The 26,806-nt window shown below is 49.1% G+C and overlaps 1 protein-coding gene across 5 annotated transcripts in view; it reads left to right on the top strand.

Moving 5' to 3' along the window:
• The window catches only part of ccdc157 (coiled-coil domain containing 157), a 95,728-nt gene that overhangs the window by 43,890 nt on the left and 25,032 nt on the right, over positions 1–26,806 (top strand). For all 5 annotated transcript variants that reach the window (XM_038785742.1, XM_038785481.1, XM_038785642.1 and 2 more), the window contains exons 3-6: positions 7,935–8,094; positions 11,059–11,764; positions 13,944–14,021; positions 26,078–26,268. In XM_038785742.1, coding sequence (XP_038641670.1) covers positions 7,935–8,094; positions 11,059–11,764; positions 13,944–14,021; positions 26,078–26,268 — 1,135 coding nt within the window. The remainder of the gene's footprint in view (positions 1–7,934; positions 8,095–11,058; positions 11,765–13,943; positions 14,022–26,077; positions 26,269–26,806) is intronic.

Below are 26,806 nucleotides of genomic sequence, written 5' to 3'. Positions count from 1 at the left end.
ACCTCACACCAGACCCCCTCCTCTATATCCCCTTGAGTCTTAATCCCCTTCTCTTCCCATTTCCGAAAGCTTCCGTCCCACCTCCCTGGCTCAAATCTGTGGTTCTCCCGGATCGGCATTTCCCTTGACCCTGCCCCCAATCAGAAGTGTTGGCGAAACTGCCTACAGATTTTCAATGAAGCTATTACTACCGGACTCCCTGAGTATTTCCCCGGAGCTATCGGGAGCGGGGCCGTTGCTAGTGCCTTCAGCCCCGACCCCCTGCACAAACTCTCCTCCATTCTGACCCACTGGGAATCAACCCCTCTAACCCAGCTCCGCACCTTCTCCTCATTCGCCGCCCAGTAGTAGTACATCAGGTTCGGGAGACCCAAACCCCCTGCCTACCTTCCCCTCTGTAGCAGCACCTTCCTCACTCTGGCCACCTTCCCTCCCCATATAAACAAAGTAATCCTCCCCTCAATGTCCCTGAAAAAAGACTTTGGCAGGAAAATCGGTAGGCATTGAAAAATAAACAGAAATCGCAGCAACACATTCATTTTAACCGCCTGCACCCGACCCGCCAGTGACAGAGGAAGACAATCCCACCTCGCCAGGTCGGCTTTCACTCTCCCCACCAAACTAGTGATATAGTACCTGCAAAGCATTCCCCACTCCCGGGCAACCTGCACCCCCAAATACCTAAAGTGAGTCCTTGCCCTACGGAATGGCAGCCCCACGACCCCTGCCCCCACCTCCGGTTGAGACACCACAAAATACTCACTCTTGTCCAAGTTCAGCTTGTACCCAGAGAAAGACCCAAATACCTGCAGCAACTCCAATATTCCTCCTATCGACGCACTCGGCTCCGACACATACAGCAGCAAGTCGTCGGCATACAAGGATACCCTATCCCCCCCTCACTATTCCTTTCCATGCTCCTGAACTTCTTAATGCGATAGCCAACGGCTCAATCGCAAGCGCAAACAGCAGGGGGGGACATAGGACATCCCTGCCTCGTCCCACGGTGGAGAGAGAAATATCTCAAACTGATATTGTTCTTGCGGACACTCGCCTTCGGCTCCTTATATAATAGCTTTATCCAGTTCACAAATCTTGGTCCAATCCCAAACCATTCCAGCACTGCCATCAGGTACCCCCATTCTTCCCGATCAAACGCCTTCTCGCCGTCCAGTGCCACCACCACCTCTGTTTCCTTCCCTTCCGCCGGTGCCATAACGACGTCCAAGACCCTCCTAATGTTCGAAAACAGCTGCCTCCCTTTCACGAACCCTGTCTGATCCTCACCTATCACCTTCGGGAGGCACTCCTCCAGCCTACCCGCAAGTACCTTTGCCAATACCTTTGCGTCCACATTAAGAAATGCAATGGGCCTATACGACCCACACTCCGTCGGATCCTTATCCTTTTTAAGCAACAGTGAAATCGATGCCTGCCCCAAGGTTTGCGGCAGCACTCCCTTCCCTATCGCCTCTTCTAACATCCCTACCATCAGGGGTGCCAACTTATCCTTAAATTTTTTATAATATTCCACCGGAAACCCATCCGGCCCTACCACCTTCTCCGACTGCAATCACATCTTTTATCTCTTGCTCCTTCTAATGTAGCCTTGTCTCGCTCCCCTAGCCTCGGGTACTCCAACCCATCCAGAAATTCCACCATCACACGGTCTCCCCCGGGTGGCTCTGACCTGTACAACCTCTCGTAGAATTCCTCAAAAAACTTGTTAATCAGAACATGTCTCCATGTTCATAAACTGCACCCCTCGCTCGCCTCAGTTGGCGCACCGCCTTCCTGGTGGATAGTCGGTCGAAGCTCGCCTGTAGTTCCTTCCTCTTTCCCAGCATCGCTGGGTCCCCGTCCTCCTCATAACTCCTATCTGCCTCCAACATCTCATCTATTAGCCTCTGCCGCTCCAACCTCTCCTCTTTGTCCACCCTGGCCTTAAACGAAATTACCTCACCCCTCACTACCGCCTTTAGAGCCTCCCAGACGACTGCCATTGACACCTCACCCGTACAGTTGAATCTTACATATTCCTTAATTACCTTTTCAATTTTTTCAAGAATACTTGGTTCCCCAAAAGCCCCACATCCAGTTTCCACCCCGGCCTCTGCACTACCCCCTTCTCCAGCACCATATCCACCCAATGCGGCGCGTGATCTGTCACAGCAATTGCAGAGTATTCCGACCCCTTGACTCCAGCCAGCAAAGCCTTTCCCACCACAAAAATGTCAATCCGCGAGTATACCCTATGGACTGCTGAGAAAAACGAGTACTCCCATTCCCCTGGGTGCAGGAACCTCCAAGGGTCCACCCCTCCCATTTCCACCATTAGCCCAGCGAGCGCCTTTGCCCCCCCCCTGATGGGACCAGTGAGCGCGGCCATGATCTGTCCAACCTTGGCTCCTGCACCAGGTTGCAGTCCCCCCCCCCCCCCACACACACACACACACACACAATCAGCTCGTGTGTGTCCAAGTCAGGAATGGCTCCAAACACCTCGCAAATCCCGCATTGTCCCAGTTGGAACCGTACACACTTAGCAGCGCCACTAATCTCCCGTCCAGTGCCCCGGCCACAATCACGTATCTACCCCCCTGATCTGCCACTACCTTCTCCATCTGGAAGCGTACCCTTTTGCTGACCAACACCGCTATCCCTCGAGCCCTTCCATCAAATCCAGAGTGAAACACTTGGCTAACCCAACCCTTCTTAAGTCTCACCTGGTCCTTCACCCTCAAGTGAGTCTCCTGCAGCATTGCCACATCGGTTTTCAGAGTTTTAAGATGCGCAAGCACCCTTGACCTCTTGACCGGACCTCCTAGCCCTCTCATGTTCCACGTAACTATCCTTACTGGGGGTCTTCTCCCCCCCCCCCCCCCCCCCCCCAACCTTTCTTATCCACCATCAACATACCGCCGGGCCCTGCCCCATAAGCCTGACCTGCCCCTGTCCATTGTTAACATCAAACCCCTTCCCCCTCCTCCCGAAATCCCCCCCTACCTTTCCCCCAGAAACAACATGCCCCAGCATCCAACCCTCCCTCCACCCCTCTCGCTCACCTCGTAGGCCCACTGACGCCTGCTATCCAGGCTCCAATGTCCGCAGCCCTCCTCTCCCCTCACCTCCGTGCACTAGCTGACTGACTTCAGCTAGCTAATGCGGATGGCTCCCCCCCCCCCCCGCCGCCAAGACATATCATCCCCTTCCACCCGTCCCAGAGAAAAATAAACCAAACCCAACAATCCAACCCATACAATTCACTAACATAACATTTAACCATGGCAACACAGAGCGCCCATCAACCCACCATTAACTTAAACTCTATAACAATACAAAGAGAAGTAGATTACAATACAAAAAAATACATAAAAAGAAAGTTATAACATTTATTCATTTTCCGGCTGTTCAAATACAGTCCACAGTTTCTCTTCCAGCTCCGCTATTCATGTCTGTCCCAAGCCTTCTGCCTTCACGAACGCCTCAGCCGCATCCGCTGTCTCAAAATAAAAGTCTTTGCCGTTATACGTTACCCTCAACCTCGCTGGGTACACCATACCAAACTGTACCGCCTTGTACAATGTCACCTCCACTCGCCCAAACGCCGCTCGTCTTTTTGCCAACTCTACCGTCAAGTCCTGGTAGATCCGGACCGTAGTACCATCCCATAGTATGGGGCTGGTTTAGCTCACCAGGCTAAATCGCTGGCTTTTAAAGCAGACCAAGCAGGCCAGCAGCACGGTTCGATTCCCGTACCAGCCTCCCCGGACAGGCGCCGGAATATGGCGACTAGGGGCTTTTCACAGTAACTTCATTGAAGCCTACTCGTGACAATAAGCGATTTTCATTTCATTTCATTTCATATCTCCCGCTTCTGCTTCGCCCAGTTTAACACCTTCTCTTTCATGCAAAACTTATGGAAGCAGATAATTACTGCCCTTGGCGGCACGTTCACTTTGGGCTTCGGCCTTAATGACCGATGGGCTCGGTCTAGCTCGTACTGGGAGGGGCTCTCACTCTCCCCCATCAGCTCCGCCAACTTAGCGAAGTATTGTGTTGGCCTTGGGCCCTCTGTCCCTTCGGGCAAGCCCACAATTCTCAAATTATGCCGCCTTGAGCGGTTTTCCAAGTCTTCCAGCTTTGCTCGGAGACCTCTATTAATCTCCACAGCCCTCCGCAACTCATCTCCCATCAAGGTGACCTGGTCGCTGTGTCGTGACATGGCTTCCTCCACTTCTTTCATCTTCTCGCCCTGCTCTCTCACCTCGGCCAATGCCTTTGCCACCGCCACCTTCAACGGGCAATTATCGGGGCGATTGCCTCCTCCACCAGTAACCTCAATGCGGCCGCTGTCTCCTTTTTCCAGGCCTCCATGTGCCTCGCAAACTGTTTTTCCAGCTCCCCCGCCATCACCTCGGTCATCTTCTCCACCGTAAATAGTGCGGCCTCGCTTTGCAGTTCGGCTTCCGCCATCCTATCACCTCTTTTATTCGTCTTCTCCTTCAGCGACGACCCCGCACTTCCTCCTTTCTTTAACGCTGCTTTTCGCATCCTTTAGCAGCTTATTGTTTTTCACTTTCTTTCTCTTCTCCTCTCTCTCTCCACCCTTCTGTCCTTCATCAATCTGAATTATTCTTTTTTTTAAAGACAAAGGGGAGGAAAAAAAACTTCACCAAACTTCTTTAAATCTTCCAACTCTCTTCCTTTCCCCTCTGTACTCATCCAGAACTCCCCTGGGACCAGGTTCCAGCCTTCTTTCTTCCTCCTAGGTGGGAGCCATCAGTTGTGGGACACCGCACTTACATGGTGTCCTGGACTCAGGCCTGCCTCCTCGGCCTCCTCGTAGTTCCACCCCCGCTGCTCTGGCCCCGACGCCACGCTGGGCCCAGGACCTCAGCCCCCAACGCCCCAACACCCGCGCGGGGCTCTTCACCGGTTTTTAAACCGGCCCCACTGGCCACTCGTGACTTCCCCAAAGGCCGACGGTAGTCGGGGGTGCGTCGCAACTCGGGGATTTCCCCGAAATCGCCGCGACTCGCTGCCACCGGCGGGAGCTCTTTGTGCTGCGGCCGCCCTGTGCGCCCACGCCACCGGAACCCCAGCTTCTTGTTCTTTATAAAAGTCCACGCCTCATCCGGCGTATCGAAATAGTGGTGCCGGTCCTGATGTGTAACCCACAGCCTCGCTGGTTGTAACAGTCCGAACTTCACCCCTTTGCTGCTGATGCACCATCAATTGGACTCGAGTCGTGAAGAAGTTCCAAATATCAGGCTTTAATTAACTAATTGTGGGCCCGGCAGTCGACTTACAGAGAAAGGCCGACTGCCGGCTGCTACGGGTTCTTATACCCCACCTCATAGGAGGGGCTACTGGCCTCTCGGCCAATCGGCGAGCAGTCACATGACTGACCATAGTCAATTGGCAGAGAGACACATGACCTGCCTGAGCCAATGGGCAGCGAGTCCTCTGCACCAATGGCAGCACTACTCTGAGGTACCATAAACCTCCTAGTCATACCACCACAGCTGTGGAGGACCGCCTTGGCCCGGTTGAATTCCGCATGCCTCTTGGCCAGCTCTGCACCCCAGTCCTTGTAAATACGGATCTCACCGTTCTACCACCTGCTACTTTGCTCCTTCTTCGCCCATCGCAGGACACACGCCTTATCGGTGAAGCGGTGGAATCTTACCACCATAGCTCTCGGCGGCTCGTTCGCCCTAGGCCTCCTTGCCAGGACTCTGTGCGCCCCATCAGCTCTAGGGGCCGCGAGAAACCACCCGCTGCCATCAGCGTTCCCAGCATCGTGGTCACATACGCACCAGCATCCGACCCCTCCACGCCTTCAGGGAGACCCAGAATCCGTAGGTTCTGCCTCCTTGACCTGTTTTCAAGGTCTTCCAGCCTCTCCTGCTATCTTTTGTGCAGAGCCTCATGCGCCTCCACTCTAACCGCCAGGCCCAATATCTAATCCTTATTATCAGAGGCCTTCTGCTGCACCTCCTTGATCGCCTGCATCTTCTGGGTCTCCACCAACCTTTCAATAGAAGCCTTCATAGGGGCCAACATCTCCGCCTTTAACTCGGCGAAGCAGCTTCTGAGAAACTCCTGCTGCTCCTGTGACCACTGAGCCCACGGTGCCTGATCTCCGCCGGCCGCCATATTGTTTTCTCGTGCCCGTTCTCTTCTCTTCTCCAAAGCCGCTTTTTTGATCGCTCCACTCCTGGTCCACTCCATACAGCGCTGGGGGACCCTCACTGTTTCCTTCCCACACCGGGAATCGTCGTCCAAGTGCCACTGGAGCTCCGTAAAAGGGCCCAAAAGTCCGTTATCGGCGGGAGGTGCCGACCGTGTGACCTACCTAGGCATAGCCGCAACCGGAAGTTCCTTTCTGCGCATTAGTAATAAAAAAACACAGCTACACAGTACCTACGTCACCCCACTTCATCCAATACCTTTAACCCCCATTGCTTCCAGGCCAAATTTCTGTCCCATTGGAAGCTCCAAAAAGAAGACAAAAACAGAAGAGAAAGAGAAAGCAAAAAGAAAACCCAAACCCCCCTCCCCTCGCCTATGTACCCATAGGCAGCGAAAACGGAAAACAGAAACTACAAAGTACCTGTAAAGCAGCAAAAAATAGAAAGTCAGTCCAAGAAAACTAGAAGTCCCACAAACAACAATACTCAGGCTGTGACTTTGGTCCGTGGGCCCTCAGTTCAGCACCAGTCCCTGATTCTTTGCGAACTCCATTGCCTCATTGGGGTCCATAAAGTAGTAATGCAGGCTTTGGTGCGTGACCCACAGCTGCGCCGGGAAAAGCAAACTGAACTTCACGTGCTTTTTGAACAAAATCTCTTTAATTCTTTTAAAGGCTGCTCGCTGCCTGGCCACCTCCTGACTCGGGTCTTGATAGATGCGTAGGACATTGTTGTTCCATGTACAGCTCTTTGTACACTTTGCCCACTGAATGACCCGCTCCTTGTCTGTGAACCTATGGAACCTGACCACCACTGGTCCGAGGGCCCCCCCGGTCACGTCTGCCTCACCTGCACTCTGTGTGCCCAATCCAGCTCCAGCGATCGCGGAAAGGAGTTAGCCCCCACCAGCTGCTGCAACAGGTCTGCCACAAACGTCGTGGCGTCCGCACCTTCGGCCCCCTCTGGGAGGCCAATAACTCAAATTTTGTCTGCGGGCTCTGTTTTCCAGGTCTTCAAGCCTGTCAAGCAGCCATCTCTGTAGATCCTTCAACCCATCTATCTCTATTGCAGCAATCGTTTGTGCGTCCGCCTGTTCCTCCACCGCTTGCTCCAGCTCCTTGACCTTTTTGTCCTGGGCTACTAGTCTTTGGTTCACTTGCTCCACTGCTTTCTGAAGCGGTTCTAAGTTATCCCGCTTCATATCTTCAAAACTTCCTTTTATGAGCTGCAGCATATTGTCCAGCGCTGCTTGGATTGTCTGGTCCGCGGTCTGTACGTCAGCCATCTTTGGTCCCGGGTCAGCTCCCACACCACTTTGTCTCTGCCCCTTCCTTTCCTGCTTTTGCTGCTTTCTTTCCATACAGCTCCGCACGCTTCAGTCAGCAACTTTTTGGCCGTTTTTTCTAGCGCTCAAAAGTTCCGAAAAGTCGGGAAACCAGGTCCAAAAAGCCAGCCGGAGTGAGAGCCACCGAATGTGCGACTCACTCCCTCATCGCTGCCACTGGAAGTCCCAATGCAACATCATCTTAACCAAATCATCAACTGATATAAAACTATTCTGCAACATACAACCCTGTATTACAAAATGAACAGCTGTGTACTAAATCCTCGCATCTTTACAAAATACTGTTTTTTTTTAAAAAAACTTCGAAACTGAAAATGTTAAAATATTAAAGTAGGCAGAAAGAGTTAGCAGTGGCCACTATTCCATCTAAATTTTGTACTTCTTTCTTCCAGGCTGGTGTTATTGCTGCAGAGTTTTACACACTATGTTGACTTTCTTACGAAGGAGCAGAGTATCCCTATTTCCAAGTCAGTGGGTCCATCCATGTCCGTTGGCTTGGTGGTGAAGAAATACTGGAACAGTATGCTTAAACTTGGCACCCTCCACCAACAGGTAGGTGCAAGACTGACAGTGTTTAGGATTCATTTTCACTACATTTTTAAAACTGCTCTGATTTTAATTCTTTATTTGGAATCACAATACCAAAAAATAAGCAGACAGCCACAAAGAAATGCAATTCAAATGCTTTGTCATCTGACTTGTTTCAAGTTTTTTTAATTTTACTCCCTTACCCTTCCGTTCACAATTAAAAACTGTGCCATTCACTGGACAGAGTGATAAGCTACCAATCAACAGCAACCAAGTATCACAAAACTATCCAATTAAATTAATGACTTTTTCAACATCCAGCAAGCTGGAACCACGACAAAACAAACCAGTCAAACTGCTCAGACAATTTCTTAATGCTTGTATACAGCCTCCAATTTTCTCCTTTGCCTGGATTAGTGTATGCAACTGAAAATAACATTTGAAATATATTTTTTTAAAGATGCAATTCTGAAAATAGACTGTTCGAAATGCCTTCAGGGAGCTCTCATCCCCCACCTCTGAATAGGCCTCTCCTTCAGTCTGGGCGTAGGAATCTTCTGAAAGGCATCTTTGAAATCTGCCCAGTGACTCCATCTTGGCAATTCCTCTTTCATCCAGAACTTTTTCACCATTTCCAGCCTGGGTGACCAATTGTGGGGAAGAAAATATGGGCGGCTTTGCCAGAGATGTAGGAACAAAGGAACAGGAATAGTCCATTAGGCCCGTCGAACCAGCTGCACCATTCAGTTAGATCAAGGCTGATCATCTACCTCTATGGCACTTTCCCACACTATCTCCATATCCCTTGATGTTATAAGTGTCCAGAAATATATTGAATCCTCTCTTGAACATTTTTGAGCTTCCGCAACCCTCTGGTTTAGAGAATTCCAAAGATTCACCACCCACTGAGTGAAGAAATTCCTCCTCTTCCCAGTCTTAAATGACCTGCCTCTTATTCTAAGACTGTGTACCCTGGTTCTAAACTCACCAGCCAGGTGACACGTCGTATCTATATCTACCCTGTCAGACTCTGTAAATATTTTGTAGGTTTCAATGAGATCACCTCTCATTCTTCAAAACTATAGAGAAAACAGGGCCAGTTTCTCTCCTCATAAAATAATTCCGCCATCCAGGGATTAGCCTGGTGAACCTTCATTGTACTCCCTCCATGGCAAGTATATCCTTCCTTAGATAAGGAGACCAAAACAAGACACACACTATGTGTGGTTTCAAAGAGGCTCTATACCATTGCAGTAAGACATCTTTACTCCTGCACTCAAATCCCCTTGCGATGGAGACCATCCTCCATTCAGGCCAGGACAGACCTCCCCAAAAACCCCAACCACCCACCTGCCAAAGCTGGACATCTCCCTGAGGAAAGCTCTGGCGGTGCTGCTGCTCACTCGTGACTGAGTGCTGAACATGCGTACTAGACCGGCTCTGGACTGTGCACGAGCAGCAAAACAGTGCACAGACACTCTGAACAGTTTCCCTACTCACGGCCGGGAGGAATCCGGGACACGTGGTGTCACAGAAAGCCCAGGCCCAGGATTCCTGGACAATCCCCAAACATCCAGGATAATTGGTCACCCTTTTTCCCGTGCCCATATCTAATTTCAGCAGTTCAATTCTACATAGGCAGTAATGGGAATTGTAACAACAATAACTCTTAGTTATATATTACATTTAATGTAATAAAATATTCTTCACAGGAGCATTATAAAGCAAAATGTGATACCGCGTAAGGAACGATTAGGCGGATACCCAAAAGCTTGGTCATAGAGGTGTTTTTTTCTTTTAGGAGTGTCTTAAAGGAGGAAAGAGAGGTAGTGGGACAAAGAGGTTTAGGAAGAGAGTTTTAGCGCTCAGGGCCTTGACAGCTAAAGGCATGGCCACAAATGATTGGGCGATTAAAATCAAGTCTGCTCAAGAGGCCAGAATTAGAGGAATGTAAATATCTCTGTGGAATGTAGGGCTACATCAATAGAGATCTGAAAATATGGATGAGAACCTTAAAATTGATCAGTTGCTTGATGGGATATAGGCCATTGAGAACATGGGTGAGAGATGAATGGGACTTGAGGCTAGTAAGAGCACAGGCAGCATATATTTGAATGGCTTGAAATTTACACTGGGAGGCCAGCCAGAAGTGCATTAGTGGAATAATCAAGTCCAAAGATAACAAAGGGTTTGAATGAGGGTTTCAACAGCGATGAGTTGAGGCAGTGACAGAGTTGGATGATGCCACAGGGGTCTAAATAGACTGTCTTAGTGATTATACAATTATGAAGCTGGAAAGTCATTTTGGGATCAACACCAGTTCAGTTAATCTACTGTGTGTATACTGTGACAGCACCTATCTAATAGCAGCCTGACAACTTGGGAAAAGTTTCAGTTGTTTGAATTTGATCTAGACACTGGAAATGGTAAACAAACTCCAGCCATCACTTCTTTTTATTTTAATTTTAGAGTACCCAATTATTTTTTTTTCCAATTAAGGGGCAATTTAGCATGGCCAATCCACCTAACCAGCACAACTTTGGGTTATGGGGGTGAAACCCACGCATACACGGGGAAAATGTGCAAACTCCACATGGACAGTGACCCAGAGCCGGGATTCGAACCTGGGTCCTCAGTGCTGTGGTCCCAGTGCTAACCACTGCACCACTGTGCTGCCCCCAGTCATCTCTTCTGATGACAAAGGAGTTCCCAAGGTGGGATTACTTGGCAAACTTCAAGGACCTCTTTTCAGGAAGGTTTTCTTCGGTTTATTAATCCGTTCACATGACACCACTGACAGATTTAAAAGCTCTGAAATAAGGAAAAACTTGCTTTGCTATTTTCTTGAAATACTGCCAAAAATAATATATTATCTGCCCTCCATCAAAATACTGTTTTAAGTACTTGCTGTTCAAATTAAATTATAACACGTATTGCACATGAGAGAGCAGATTATTTAAATGTTAAATTGTGTTCTTATTTTAATAGAAAAAGTTGATGGCGGCAGATCTTTCTAAACTGCAAAGCGACCTGATGAATTCCAAGGCAGAGATTAAAAGGTTGAAGAATTGTTCATGTGTACCTTGTAACTCATCGTCAATCCCCAGCAGCATTAAACCTACAGGAATGCCTCGGTCACAAATGTCTGCCACACCCGTGCACATTGGATTAGATGAAGCATGCAGAAACTCTCCTAGTATAGCTACGGATACTCGGAACATTGGTTCACAGACAGTGGAATCGGCCCTTGTACCATGTGATGCCTGTGCCTGCACACAAGCGACCCTTAAAAAGGTCAGCAATTCAATTATCAGCATTTGCCACAACCAGAATATCCCATCAGCTCTCAGCAGATTTCAGGAAGTGGTGAAAGAAACCCTTGGCAATGAAATGATGACAGCAACTGATGTGGCATATTGGGCCTCTGAACAGAGCAAAGACCTGACACGAATAAACAAACATCTCACTGAACTCATGAGCAGCATTAGCCCACTAAAAGCTGAACTACAGGCCACAGCAGAGCAGCAAAATCAAATGAAAAAGAAAATAGATAATTTTAATAAAGAACTTGAAAAGGAAAAAGAGCAGCAAAGCCTGAAGATAAAAGAGTTTGACAAACAAATGGAGGAGATTAACAGAAAAAACTCTGAGACAGTAACAAAACTTGAGCATGATAAAGAGAGACTGAGGAAAGGTAATCTTAATTTCATATGACACACTTATTTTAAAAAAAATTTAGAGAGCCCAATTCATTTTTTCCACTTAAGGCGCAATTTAGCATTGCCAATCCACCTACCCTGCACATCTTTGGGCTGTGGGGGCGAAACCCACGTAAACATGGAGAGAATGTGCAAACACAACATGGACAGTGACTCAGGTCCAGGATTAACCTGGGATCTCGGCACCGTGAGGCAGCAGTGCTAACCACTGCACCGCCATGCTGCCCTTCATATGACACAAAATGGGCCATACCTTCCTGGCTCCCCAGCACCGCATTTGTGGGGTACTCCAAAGATGTGCTGGGGAATTCCTCTTGGAAGTTCTCACTTAAGGGTTTACCCAGCAATTGCCCAGAAGAGCTTACTTCCCCTGGACAATTGTGCTGCACTGGGAACCATCTGACAAAGCAATTCACATCTCCAATTTCAGATGGTTCTGCCAGTTTTACACTCATAGTTACTCAGAGAGTTAGAAAGAAAAGAACTTCAGAGTAACTATTTGAAAGACCCAGACTGAGCCCCACATGGGAAATCCCCCATACCCCGACCTCCAGGAGACCCCCCCACACCACCACCCTCTTGAAACCAAGTATCCCCTGACCCAAATGACTCCCCCCCCCCCCCCCAACCATGTACAGACCTGACGTGCCTCCCCCTTGACCCAGCCCTTGCTCGTACCCCTCCCACGGAACCGACTCGACAAACCCCCCCTTTGTCTGCACCTGATGTGATACTGACCTGACCATATGCTCAACACCCCCCCCCCCCACCCCCATCCTTAGCCTGACCTGACACCGGGCCTCATTTCACTGACACCCACCCTGCTGCCGATGTCTTAACCCCGCATCCCATTCACTTACTTTTGAAACTTAGCCTCTCCATTTCAATGGCCCCATTAAACTCTCCTGCTTTACCGCAGCTAGTGCTGTAAAAAGGGGGTTTCTTGTATACCTCGCTGCTGGAGCCCCTAAACTGCTTTGCTGTTTCAGTCCCACTTGGCCTGAGTCAGGAAGGTTGGGCGAGTCAGGGGCTTTGGATTTCAAGCAAAGCTAAGTCGCTACGGAGTGGCAATCAGCAGTTAATTTCCGCTCCAAGGAAGTTATGCGCCAATATATTTTTCATTGATATAGGCATCATTTGGCATTCATGCTGAGGATATAGGGGCTGGTTTAGCACAGTGGGCTAAACAGCTGGCTTGTAATGCAGAACAAGGCCAGCAGCGCGGGCTTAATTCCCCTACCGACCTCCCCGAACAGGCACCGAAATGTGGCGACTAGGGGCTTTTCACAGTAACTTAATTGAAGCCTACTTGTGACAATAAGCGATTATTATTATTATTATTATTATTATATTTAACTACACTTCAAGCGCATTTATTATATTTTTATTTAATCACTCCTCCCTTCCATCCTATTAAGGGTCCTCGTTTTTTGTTCTTCGCTCCCTTTGACTTTTCCCTGTCTCCTGACTTTGCTGAAAGAACATAGAACATAGAACAGTACAGCACAGAACAGGCCCTTCGGCCCTCGATGTTGTGCCGAGCAATGATCACCCTACTTAAACCCACGTAACCCGTATACCCGTAACCCAACAATCCCCCCATTAACCTTACGCTACGGGCAATTTATCATGGCCAATCCACCTAACCTGCACATCTTTGGACTGTGGGAGGAAACCGGAGCACCCGGGGGAAACCCACGCACACACGGGGAGGACGTGCAGACTCCACACAGACAGTGACCCAGCCGGGAATCGAACCTGGGACCCTGGAGCTGTGAAGCATTGATGCTAACCACCATGCTACCGTGAGGCCCCATTACATGCTTATTACATTTCTAACATTTTCCAATTCTTATGAAAGGTCATTGACCTAAAATGTTAATTCTGATTCTCTCCGCAGATGCTGCCTGACCTGCTGAATATTTCCAGTGGTTTCTGTTTTTATTTTGGGTTTCCAACAGTTGCAGTATTTTCTTTTCTAACATTCTTAAAATTATTTTCAGCTGTCTTGAACTCAATTAAACATTTGATCACCAAAACCTCCACTCTCACCCTGAAATTACATTTTGCCCTATAGGGAAGAGCTGGGTTGTGAAAAGCTGTGAGATATTTTCTTTAGCTTGTCTTGAATTTAATTCTGTAGCTCTGTTTTAGGAAGTGCTACATTAGAAGAGAAACTATCAATGCTGAAGGACGAAGTTAAAGGACAGCATGTACTCATAAGTGAACTTGGTAAGTCTGGAATACACTCTTCCTGGTATTTCTTTTGATGATTGATTGTGGTTGGCCAGGTGGGTTTTGAGGGAGTGGAGGAAAATGGAACTTAAAGAATATTCACATTTCAAAATTCTTTCACGGGGTGTAGGCATTGCTAGCTAGGTGTGCAATTATTGCCCATGTCTAATAGCTCCTGAGAAGAAGGTGGTGAGCTGCTATCTTGAACTGTTGCTGTCCACATAGTGTAGGTACACCCACAGTGCTGTTTGGAAGAAAGTTCCAAGATTTTGACCCAGCAACAGATATCATTTCAAGTCAGGATGGTGTTTGGCTTGGAGGGGAACTTGCAGATGGTGGTGTGCCAATGCATCTGCTGCCCTTGTCCTTCTGGGTGGTAGAGGTCATAGGTTTGGGAGGTGCTATTAAAGGAACCTTGGTGAATTGCTTAGGTTTTTTCTTTCATTTTAAACTGAGTCCAAGTCCGATTTCAGGAATTTTTATCTTCTACTTGGACCTTTCTGCGTCTCTGTGGGTGCCAAGATTACATGTGCTCATTAATTCCTTAGCATTACTTTGATCACAGCCCAGCTTTTTCCATTAACCTTCATCTTGTTGGCAGCCCCTCAGGCACTTCCTAATGGTTTTCTATTCATCTGGTTACCAGCTTTCATCCTGTACAGCAGATTTGAATATATTAAGCAATTGGCAACATATCTACTGAAATGCCAGTAGGGGCCTTTATGTCTTTGCCTATATTTTATGATTTACCTTTTTATACCTTGTTGTAAAAACTAATAAATAAAATTTACAGGTTTGATGTAGTGGTGGTGCTTGGCAACTGCAGAGCACCACCACCACATCAAACCCACAATTTCTTTTTCAAACTTTATTTATTGGTTTTTACAAAAAGGTAAATCATAAAATATAGACAAAGAAAAAGTTAGAAGAAAAGGAGTTCAAAAAAGAATACGACCATAAGACATAGAAACAGAATTAGGCCACTCGGCCTATTGAGTCTGCTCCGCCATTCAATCATGGCTTATATTTTTCTCATCCGCATTCTCTTGCCTTCTCCACATAACCCCTGATTGATCAATGTTAGGAAAATTGGGGCTGGCTTAGTGGGCTAAATAGCTGACTTTTAAAGCAGACCAAGGCAGGCCAACAGTGCGGGTTCAATTCCCGTACCAGCCTCCCCAAACAGGCGCCGGAATGTGGCGACTAGGGGCTTTTCACAGTAACTTCATTTGAAGCCTACTTGTGACAATAAGCGATTTTCATGGTTTTTTTTTCAAAATTAAGGTAGGTTTAATGGTAGTTTTGTCTTGGTAAACATTAGAAATAAGGTATAGCTTTATGTTATTTGTTTTAAATTTAGAGTAGCCAATTTTGTTTTCCAATTAGGGAACAATTTAGTGTGGTCAATCCACCTAACTTGCACATCTTTGGGATATAAGGGTGAGACCCACACAAACACTGGGAGAATGTGTAAACTCCACACGGACAGTGACCCGAGGCCGGGATCGAACCTGGGTCCTCAGCGTTGTGAGGCAGCAGTGCTCACCACTGCGCCACCGTGCTGCTCTCGATATAGTTTAAAGTGGGTTTAATTTAATTTTCTTTTTAAATTTAGAGTACCCAATTCATTTTTTCCAATTAAGGGGCAATTTAGCGTGACCAATCCACCTACTCTGCACATTTTTGGCTTGTGAGATCGAAACCCACGCAAACACAGGGAGAATGTGCAAACTCCACACGGTCAGTGACCCAGGGCCAGGTTCGAACCTGGGTCCTCGGCACCATGAAGCCGCAGTGCTAATCACTGTGCCACCGTGCTGCCCAGGTTTAATTTAATGTTTCTGTGCCTGGACAGATAAAACCTATAGTTAGATTCATGCTGGACAACAGTGCTTGTATGTGTAGGGATTAGTTTGAATTCCAACTGTCATTCTGTTGTGCTTAGAGAGGGCTATGACATAAAAGAGTAAATAAACCAGCAGTGGCTGCTTACCAATTAGGGCCTTGTAAGGTAGAGAAGGTTTTAGTTTTTGGTTTAGCTAATTTGATTGCAGTTGGAGATAGGTAGTGAGAGAGAAGGCAGCTCTCACAGTTGATCTAGTAGCCATTGGTTTTAGAAGTATAATGAGGGAATCAGAACCTCTTCGCCTTGCTAGACGAAAATCCATACTATGGAATAATGGCCGAAAAAAACAGATGCCAGAACTCTAAAATCCAGCTAGTTAAAGAAACTAGAGAAATTAAGAAAGTTTCCAAGCAGTGTAGAACAGAGGAAGCTGGCAACCAGAACAGCTTATTGTTCATTAAAGTCACAGAGAGTTGAAAAGACATTGGATTGTGAGAGAACATTAATATTTCTGCAGTAGTGAATGTTTATGGAAAATTACTACAGTTTGGGAGACGTTATATTAAATAATTGTGGAAATCGGTGGCTGGACCGTGGAGTTTGTCTTCAATCCTTTAAGACAAAGGAAATCTGAAGGGAGAGGTTTAAACCCCGAAAGCGAAACCTTGATGGAAGCAGTGGAATTTAAAAGAAGATTGAGAGTCTGATTTTTGAAAGTAGAATTTGAAATCACTCATGTGGAAGCCAGAGTTCAATGAGACAAGGTGGCTCGCAGCATAAGAATCATAGGGGGGGATTTTGAGGATGAGCGGGCACGCATGCGCAGTGCGGCCGCATTTTTTTTGTACGGTCACAGTCTTTTTGAACGTCGCTTGCAGCCGGCATTGTTAAAAGCCGGCTGTTGCGTGCAAATTTGCGCAATCAGGAGTGCCGTGACGGACGGCTCTGCGACCCTCCCGACCGCGACCCACCCGCGGATCGCGCCCCCGCATTTGAAAATGCCTGGCTTAAGATGTACATGTTTTTTTTTTTATAAATGTTTTTATTCAGTTTTCATATTTTATATTGAACAAATTACAAATTGTTAGGAGAGAAAAAGAACAAAAAAAAAAAAAAAAAAAAAAAAAAAAAAAAAACAACAAACAAACACGCAAAAATTAACATACATATTTACAGGTAAGCATCTTCGTAGTAGTAACTGCGCCCGCCCCCCCCCCCCCCCCCCCCAACATGTTTATTTAGTTTGGTTTTGGGCCTTAGCTAGCCATCGAACCCCCGTACCGAACCTGTAGCCCCTCCCGCTACCTTCCCCCGACTATTCTTCCTCTTGTACATTGGCCACAAATAGGTCCCGGAACAGTTGCATGAATGGCTCCCACGTTCTGTGGAAGCCGTCGTCCGACCCTCGGATGGCAAATTTGATTTTCTCCATTTGGAGAGATTCCGAGAGGTCGGACAGCCAATCCGCAGCTCTGGGCGGTGCTGCTGACCGCCAGCCAAACAGGATTCTACGGCGGGCGATCAGGGAGGCAAAGGCAAGGGCGTCCGCCCTCCTCCCCAGGAATAGATCTGGCTGTTCTGAAACCCCGAAGACCGCCACTATCGGGCATGGCTCCACCCTCACTCCCACCACTTTGGACATAACCTCGAAGAAGGCTGTCCAGTACTCCACGAGTCTGGGGCAAGACCAGAACATGTGGGCGTGGTTGGCCGGGCCTCTTTGGCACCGTTCACATCTGTCTTCCACCTCCGGGAAGAACCTACTCATACGGGTTCTTGTTAAGTGGGCTCTATGTACCACTTTTAGTTGCGTCAGGCTGAGCCTTGCGCACGTGGAGGTGGAGTTGACCCTATGCAGTGCTTCGCTCCAGAGTCCCCACCCTATCTCCATCCCCAGGTCGTCCTCCCATTTCCTTCTTGTTGCGTCCAGTACGGTGTCGTCCCTATCTACCAGTCGGTCATACATGTCACTACAGTTCCCTTTCTCTAGGATACTTGCGTCCAGTAGGTCTTCCAGTAGTGTCTGTCGTGGCGGTTGTGGGTACGTCCTTGTCTCCTTTCGTAGGAAGTTTTTGAGCTGCAGGTACCGTAGCTCGTTCCCCCCAGCTAGCTGAAACTTCTCTGTCAGTTCGTCCAGTGTTGCGATCCTGTCGTCCGTGTATAGGTCCCTGACTGTCAGTGTCCCCCCGTCCTGCCTCCACCTTTTGAAGGTGGCGTCAGTCAGTGCTGGTGTGAACCTATGGTTGTTGCAGATGGGAGCCCTGTTCGACATTTTGGTCAGGCCAAGTTGCTGCCGCAGTTGGTTCCAGGATTGGAGGGTGGCTGTCACCACTGGGCTGCTGGAGTGTTTTTTGGGTGGGGATGGGAGTGCTGCCGTGGCGAGGGCCCGGAGGGAGGTTCCCATGCAGGAGGCCTCCTCCGCACGCACCCACTCAGCCTCTGGCTCCTGGATCCATCCCCTTACTCGCTCGGCTGTTGCTGCCCAGTGGTAGAATTGTAGATTCGGGAGGGCTAGCCCTCCCCTGGTTTTTGTTTTTTGTAAGACCTTCTTTGGGATCCTAGCATTTTTACCCCCCCATACGAACGCCATGATGAGTTTGTCCAGCGCTTTGAAAAAGGCCTTGGGGATGTAGATCGGAATGGATCTAAACAGGAAGAGGAACCTGGGCAGTACGTTCATTTTGATCGTCTGAACTCTAAGATGTACATGTTTAATAAATGTTTTTTTCTTGTTAAAACTAATTAGCGGTCCTGTTACTGTTCCTCCACATTTTATATAAAATAAGTAAAAGTTAGAGGGCGTGATTCAGTGATCTGCGCAATGGGTGAATTGCGCCAGAGTCCAAAATCCAGATCTGCCTATTTAAATGAGCTTAAGGCTCATTTAAATACCCAGACCATGGATTCACCCGGCGCCTGGGACTGTACAGCCGCGCCTGGGAGACCTCGCCAGGGAACCGACTAGTATACAAATGAAACCACACCTCAGGAGGTCTCACAGGTCATTGGAGACTATCCTAGTCAGGGACAAGGCAGGGTGGCACCTGAGCACCCTAGCACTGGCACCCTGGCAGTGCCCCCCAGCAGAAAATCTCTCTGAGCGTGGCATCGGCGGAGAGAAACTCCCTGAGGCCAAAACAAACTGGCAAAGTGCCATTGAATAGCGTGGTGATTCTTAGCGCTGGAGCCTGACAGTCCGTTGAATCGTGCCAGCAACCTTGAGCCAGGATTCCACACTGGGATCTTCCTGCCCAGTTTTAATACCAACTGGGATCGCACCAAGAAACAAAGGGAAAAAAGAGCAATAGAAAGAATTATTGAACTTATAGAAGAAAAAGAAAGGTTGTCAAAATAACGAATAACAGATTGCCGGACTGAATCAAATGTTTTAATTGTGCCACGTAAGGAAAATTTAATCCTTTCATGTTGAAGAAACAAAGGGCAGCACGGTGGTGCAGTGGGTTAGTCCTGATGCCTCACGGCGCCGAGGTCCCAGGTTCAATCCCGGCTGTGCGTCACTGTCCATGTGGAGTGATGCACCATCAATTGGACGTGAGTCGTGAAGAAGTTCCAAATATCAGGCTTTAATGAACTAGCTGTGTGCCCGGCAGTCGACTTACAGAGAAAGGCCGACTGCCGGCTGCTACGGGTTCTTATACCCCACCTCGTAGGAGGGGCTAACGGCCTCTCGGCCAATCGGCAAGCAGTCACATGACTGACCTCAGCCAATTGGCAGAGGGGCACATGACCTGCCTGAGCCAATGGGCAGAGAGTCCTCTGCACCAATGGCAGCACTACTCTGAGGTACCGTAAACGTCCTAGTCATACCGCCACATTCACCTCTTGTGGAGAAAGAAGCCGGGGCGGGGGGGAGGGGAGACGAGGAGAGGAGAAAAGGGGGGGGGGGGGCGTCGAACTGGTAGTATGACTAAAGAGAACGAGGTGTACCGAGATGTCTGGTGGCTGTCCACTGGCCCGCGACGAATGTACAAAAGAACAATACCGCGCACAATGCACTTATGAACAATCGAGGAACAAACAAGCAAAAAAACGAAAAGGAAGATGCAACGGTGTTCAAGGGAACGCTGAACAACACAAAGAGTCCGACAAAAAGTCCAGTGGAACATCAAATCGACTCGATGAAAGAGGACCCCCGGTCGCTGTGGATGTATGCGGGGTAACCAAACAGGGAGAAAATGGAGAGGGGGGCCTTGGTGACGGTTATTGTGGTCATGTCGGGGCAGGGGATGGCAAAAGGAAAGCGGGAGTGCTCGTCAATCACACTTAGAAAGTATATGTTGCGGTTGTTGGAGGGGAGGGGACCCTTGAAGTCCATGCTGAGACGTTCAAAGGGGCGGGACGCCTTTAGCAGACGCGCTTGCTTGGGGCGGCTAGCACTCCGCGCAAATGTGGCAGTCCCTAGTTACGGTCCTGACCTCCTCGATGGAGTAGGGCAGGTTGCGGGTCTTAATGAAATGGTAGAAGCGGGTTACCCCTGGATGGCAGAGGTCCGTGTGGAGGGTGCGGAGGTGGTCTATCTGCGCGCTGGCGCAGGTACCGCGGGACAGGGCATCAGGAGGCTCGTTGAGCTTCCCAGGATGATACAAGATATCGTAGTTGTACGGACAACTCGATCCGCCACCGCAAGATCTTGTCGTTCTTGATCTTGCCCCTCTGTGCATTATCGAACATAAAGGCCACTGACCGTTGGTCTGTGAGGAGGATGAACCTCCTGCCGGCCAGATAGTGCCTCCAGTATCGCACAGCTTCGACTATGGCCTGTGCCTCCTTTTCCACCGAGGAGTGGCGGAGTTCGGAAGCGTGGAAGGCCCGGGAAAAGAAGGCCACGGGTCTGCCCGCTTGGTTCAGGGTGGCCGCCAGAGCTACATCGGACGTGTCGCTCTTGATCTGGAATGGGAGGGACTCGTCGATAGCGCGCATCGTGGCCCTTGCAATGTCTGCTTTGATGCGGCTAAAGGCCTGGCGGGCCTCCATCGACAGTGGAAACGTGGTGGATTGGATGAGGTGGCGGGCTTTGTCGGCGTAGTTCGGGACCCACTGGGCATAATAAGAAAAGAAGCCCAGACAGCGTTTGAGGGCTTTGAGGGAGTTGGGGAGAGGGAGTTCCATTAGGGGGCACATGCGTTCGGGGTCGGGGCCTATCACTCCGTTACGCACTACGTAGCCGAGAATGGCTGGACGGTCGGTGTTAAACACGCACTTATCCTTATTGTATGTGAGGTTAAGGAGTTTTGCGGTACGGAGGAATTTTTGGAGGTTGGTGTCATGGTCCTGCTGGTCATGGCCGCAGAGGTGACATTGTCGCGATACGGGTAGGTTGCCCGTAAACAGTGTTGGTCAACCATTCGGTCCATCTCCCGTTGGAAGACCGAGACCCCATTTGTGACACCGAATGGAACCCTTAGAAAGTGGTAGAGGCGCCCATCCGTTTCGAACGCAGTGTACTTTCGGTCACTCGGATGGGCAACTGGTGATAGGCGGACTTAAGGTCCACCGTGGAGAAGACTTTGTACTTCGCGATCCTGTTAACCAGGTCGGAGATATGGGGAAGAGGATACGCGTCCAGCTGCGTAAACCTGTTGATGGTCTGACTGTAGTCAATGACCATCCGGTTTTTCTCCCCAACCCTAACCACCAGCACTCGGGCTCGCCAGGGACTGTTGCTGGCCTCAATGACTCCTTCCTTCAGCAGCCTCTGGACCTCGGACCTGATGAAGGTCCGGTCATGGGCACTGTATCGTCTGCTCCTAGTGGTGACGGGCTTGCAATCCGGGCTGAGGTTCGCAAACAAGGAAGGGGGTCCACTTTGAGGGACGTGAGGCTGCAGACAGTAAGGGGATGGGAATAGGGCCGCCGAATTTAAAGGTCAAGCTCTGCAGGTTGCATTGGAAATCCAGTCCTAAAAGTGCTGGTGCGCAGAGATGGGGAAGGACGAGGAGTTTGTAATTTTTAAAAACCCTCCCCTGGACCGTGAGGTCCACTAGGCAGCACCCGGTGATTTGGACGGAGTGCGAACCTGAAGCCAGAGCGATTTTGTGCTTAACCGAGTGAACAGGGAGTGCGCAGCGTCTTACCGTGTCAGGGTGGACAAAACTCTCTGTGCTCCCGGAGTCTAGTAGGCAGCACGTCTCGTGTCCGTTTAGGAGGATTTGCGTAGTCGCCGTGGAGAGCGTGCGGGGCCACGATTGGTCCAGTGTCACAGCAGCGAGTCGTGGCAGGAGCTCGGAGTCGTCTTCTCCCATGGAGTATTCACTGGTGGGGTCCTCTGTGCCGACCCAAGATGGCGGCGCACGTCGGCCGCATGTGGAGTCGGGGTCCCAAAGTGGCGGCGTCCGGAGCCCACACGTGGAGTCGGGGCCCCAAAATGGCACGCCCGTGGCTTGCACGTGGAGCCGGTGCCCCAAAATGGCGGCGCCCGGGGCCCATACGTGGCGTCAGGGCCCCGTTGGTCACTCGTGGTGGCTGGGAGCGGGGGCAGAGAGGTCTGTGGGCCGCCTGGGGCCTGGGGGGGTGCGGGGGGGGGGGGGGGGGGTTGATCCTCGGTCGTTGCGTGGAGCAGCAGGAACCGACCTGGACTGGCAGACCACGGAGCAGTGGCCCTTCTTACCGCAGCTCTTGCAGACTGCGGAGCGGGCTGGACAGCGCGGGCGGGGGTGCTTGGCCTGGCCACAGAAATAACAGCGGGGCCCCGTGGGCTTATCGGGGCGTCCCGCAGCGCAGGCCTGGGGGGGTCGGAATCGACGGGGGTGAGGGGAGGTGCGTGCCAAGTTGCCCAAGGGGTCGCCGCGCGGCTGGGGACATATGCGCGGGTGTTTCGGTCTGCAACCTCCATGGAGGATGCGAGGGTCCGTGCCTCAATGAGGCTCAAAGTGTCCTTCTCTAGGAGCCGCTGGCGTATCTGAGAGGATTGCATGCCCGCGACAAAGGCATCCCTGATTAGCAGTTCAGTGTGCTCCGCCGCAGTAACTTGCAGGCAGGCGCAATTTCTCCCCAGGACAATGAGGGCCCGATAAATCTCATCAAGAGACTCACCGGGGATCTGTTGCCTTGTTGCCAGGAGGTGCCGCGTGTAAACTTGGTTTACAGGCCTGAGAAAATGTCCTTTCAGGAGATCCATGGCTGCGTCATAGTCCTGTTCATCCTCTATCATCGAATAAACGGCGGTGCCCATGCACGAGTGGAGGATGTGGAGTTTCTGCTCCATTGTTGGTTGATTGTCTGTAGTGGTGAGGTAACTATTGAAGCACGCCAGCCAATGTTTAAAAGTTGCTGACGCGTTTGTAGCATGCGGGCTGACGCGGAGGCAGTCTGGTTTGATCTGAAGCTCCATTTCCAAATTCTAGTTCATTAAATTGATGCACCATTAATTGGACTCGAATCGTGAAGAAGTTCCAAATATCAGGCTTTAATGAACTAGCTGTGTGCCCGGCCGTCGACTTACAGAGTAAGGCCGACTGCCGGCTGCTACGGGTTCTTATACCTCGCCTCATAGGAGGGGCTACCGGCCGATCGGCGAGCAGTCACTTGATTGACCTCAGCCAATTGGCAGAGAGACACATGACCTGCCTTAGCCAATGGGCAGCGAGTCCGCTGCACCAATGGCAGCACTACTCTGAGGTACCGTAAACCTCCTAGTCATACCACCACATGGAGTTTATACATTCTCCCCGTCTTTGCATGGGTTTCGCCCCCACAACCTAAAGATGTGCAGGCTAGGTGGATTGGCCACGCTAAATTGCCCCTTAATTATAAAAGGAATGAATTGGGTACTCTAAATTTATTTTTTTTGAAAAGTTGAAGAAACATCATCATCTCCTTGACCCATTGCAAATGGGAGGGTGGAGCAGCAGACTTCCAATTGAATAAGATAAGTTGACTTGCAAGTAATGAGGCGCAGGACAAGGCATCTGACTAGTGAGGATCTACACCTATCTCATCAGGGATTACCCCAAAATTCCAATAATAGGGTTACTATCAATAGATTTATCTCGCAGCGCCGAGAAATATATAGCTGTATTACGTGAGGGGCCTCAGCGGAGAACACACAGCCAAGGGCACACAAGCCCCATTTTGAATCCCCCCAGCCCTAACGCATTATAGGAAGGTCCTTTACAAACCCACAAAGTATATTAAATCCACGCTCTCAATTAAGATTCAGGGTGAAGTGTTGGGAAATTCCCATATCTTCCTATACCTTGAAAACTATCTATCCCAAAAGCTAACATTGTTGAAAAGGTATACACTGAATCCAATATGTTAGCCAGCCTGTGGCAAATTACATACTCGAGTAATTTATACATCAAGGCACAGATAGATAGATTCTTGATAAGCAAGGGGGTGAAAGATTATTGGTGTGAAGTGGGAATGAGAAGTTGAGGTTACAATCAGATCAGCCATGATTGTATTGAATGGAGTAGCAGGCTCAAGGGGCCGAGTGGCCTACTCCTCTGTTTGAGTCTTTGAGAATTGTGGTATCAGACCTGAAACTAAACTCAAAGTACGGTGTTGAAACTTGGACAGCTTTTACAAATGCCATATCAAGACCCTAGAATGTAATCAATGCTATTAGAAGAATCTTAGAAAAGAAGTGGGAAGGCAAGGAACAAATATAACCATCCTCCAAGATGTGGACAAGTATAGAAGCCGTGATAATCATATTAGTTGAAATAAATTGGGAATGTCATGTTATACCCCAAATCAAGACAGCCCAACAGGTGCTCAGAGTTACACCAGGGAACCCCTTCGCGCAAGGGCCCAAGAAATCATTTCAAAGAATATCTCAAAGCCCTCATGAAGGTCTGCTTAATCAACTTCATCACATGGGAAACAGATGCCCAATCACGATCAAAATGGCTATCCATCATTAAAATGGTGTGAAGACCTTCCAATGAACACCAGCAGCCACTGAGAGAATGGCAAGAAAGATGAAAAGAGAGGGCTGCTGCTTGAGTCAATGATCCACCAACACCTCTACTGATACCAGCCAACAACTTCCATAAGGAAGAATCGTCTCTGATGAGAGGGATTGTTGGTCAACCTGGAAGTGCCAACATGTGTCAACGGGCAGTGCCGGGGTAGGCTCTTGTGGGAGTTCCACAAGAGGGTGGTTATGTGTGGTGGGGGAGGGGAGAGTGGGCAGTGAGGGGGAAACCTGCAGGCCTGATGGGGAGTGGGGGTGGAAACGCTAGTGATACATCCGCGGTGGTGGGAGGTAACCTTCAATGATTGTCATGGGGCTGGGGGGGTGTTCCCGATACCTCCATGGTAGTAGTGGGGGGAGGGAGCACCCGATACTTCCATGGTGGGTGGTGGTGGTGGCGGGGGGGGGGGGGGGGGGGGGGGGGGGGCAGTGCCACTTCAGTGTTTATCGGGATACTCTTTAAAGATGGCACCCAGTTATCTACAGAGCTGGGTGCCAGCACCATCAGGCCCCACCCCACAGAGTGATGGTGGAAACCGCGTCCACTCTTTTTTATCAGAAAGGCTCAGGTTCGAGAGTGAAAGCTGGACTGTGCAGCTGGATAATTTTCACTCCGAGCTGACACTTTGGTAAGATTCCGGACTATATTATTGGGCAAATGATTCAGAGACATATGTTCAAATCCCACCATAACAACTTCAGAAATTTAGTTAATAAAAAGCCAGTATTGGTAATGGTGACTAAGGAAACCTAATGAAATTTAGGATTTTTGTAAAAGCCCAACTAGGTCACCAATGCCATCTAGGAAAGCAAATGTACTGCTGTTGCCCTGTGTGGCATATATCTGATTCCACACAGTGATGTGGTTTAACTTCCCACTGAAATTACCTCGCAAACTATTTAGTAGTATAGGGATGAGCAATAAAGTGTCTTTATTGTAGACCAACACAACTCTTCAGGGATGATTTCACTAATACTGAAAGTTGAATCTAAGGTTCTTTTAGTTTGGATTCGAGGAGACTGGCATCTATCTGTCAGCCAATTTCTGGCATGTGCATTGCAAAATCTGGCCAACTCTAAGACCAAATTTATCACACATCCATGATTCTGCCCTAGATTCAGTCACCAGATTTTGTAATGCATAGGACACAAATTTGCTCACAGACACTAATCTCCTGAAGTTCAAAAAAACACTGGTGTAAAAAAGGCAAGATTATATGATGTGGTTTGAATTTGAATTGTAATTCTGTTGCTATTTCTGGCTAGAGCTGTCTAAGCAGACACTGTTGGAAGAAATGAGAACCAAGATGGCAGACAAAAGTGTGATGCTGACTCTTGAAGAGCAAGTTAAACTTCTAACCGGTCAACTGACGAAAACAAAACAACAGCTCAAAATGATTAGCAGCGAACTGGACAAAGAAAAAGTGAAAATCAACAGCATGTTGAGACATGAAGAGGTAATGAACCTAGCAAATTACAATATAAAAAGCACACTAATCTTTAAGAACATATACATATTTAGTCCATATTTAATTCTACATTAAGTTCATGTCCAGCTCCATTCTCTTACGCCAGAAATCCTGCACCAAATACTAGTTTGCATTAGTCAATGAGGAGGAAAAGGCAATAGGGAGAGAAAAGACTGTGGGCACGATTCTCCGGCCTTGTTGCGCCTTCGCTCGAGAGAAACAAGGCTGGTGAATAGTGGGAGAGGCCGAAAATGTGAAGCGTGGCAGGTGCCAAACAGTTTGCGATGCAACCAGACCGCTCCCATAGGCGAAATCGTGACCTCGTTGTAGTGTGGCGAGAAACTGATTATCACCACTTAAGCCCTATTCCCATAAAACAGGAGCCACCCCTTATCCAACGGCCTCCCGTGATTCATCGGCCTCCCCAGCAAGTGGTCACGCTGGCACCGATTCGTACTTCTTTTTAAAAGTATGAACCTGACGGAAGGGCTTCTATGGGGAGCCGAGGAAGTGAGTAGCCATCTTT

Source organism: Scyliorhinus canicula, chromosome 1, assembly GCF_902713615.1.
Source record: "Scyliorhinus canicula chromosome 1, sScyCan1.1, whole genome shotgun sequence".
NCBI lineage: Eukaryota > Metazoa > Chordata > Chondrichthyes > Carcharhiniformes > Scyliorhinidae > Scyliorhinus > Scyliorhinus canicula.
This window is presented reverse-complemented; position numbering and strand designations above follow the sequence as displayed.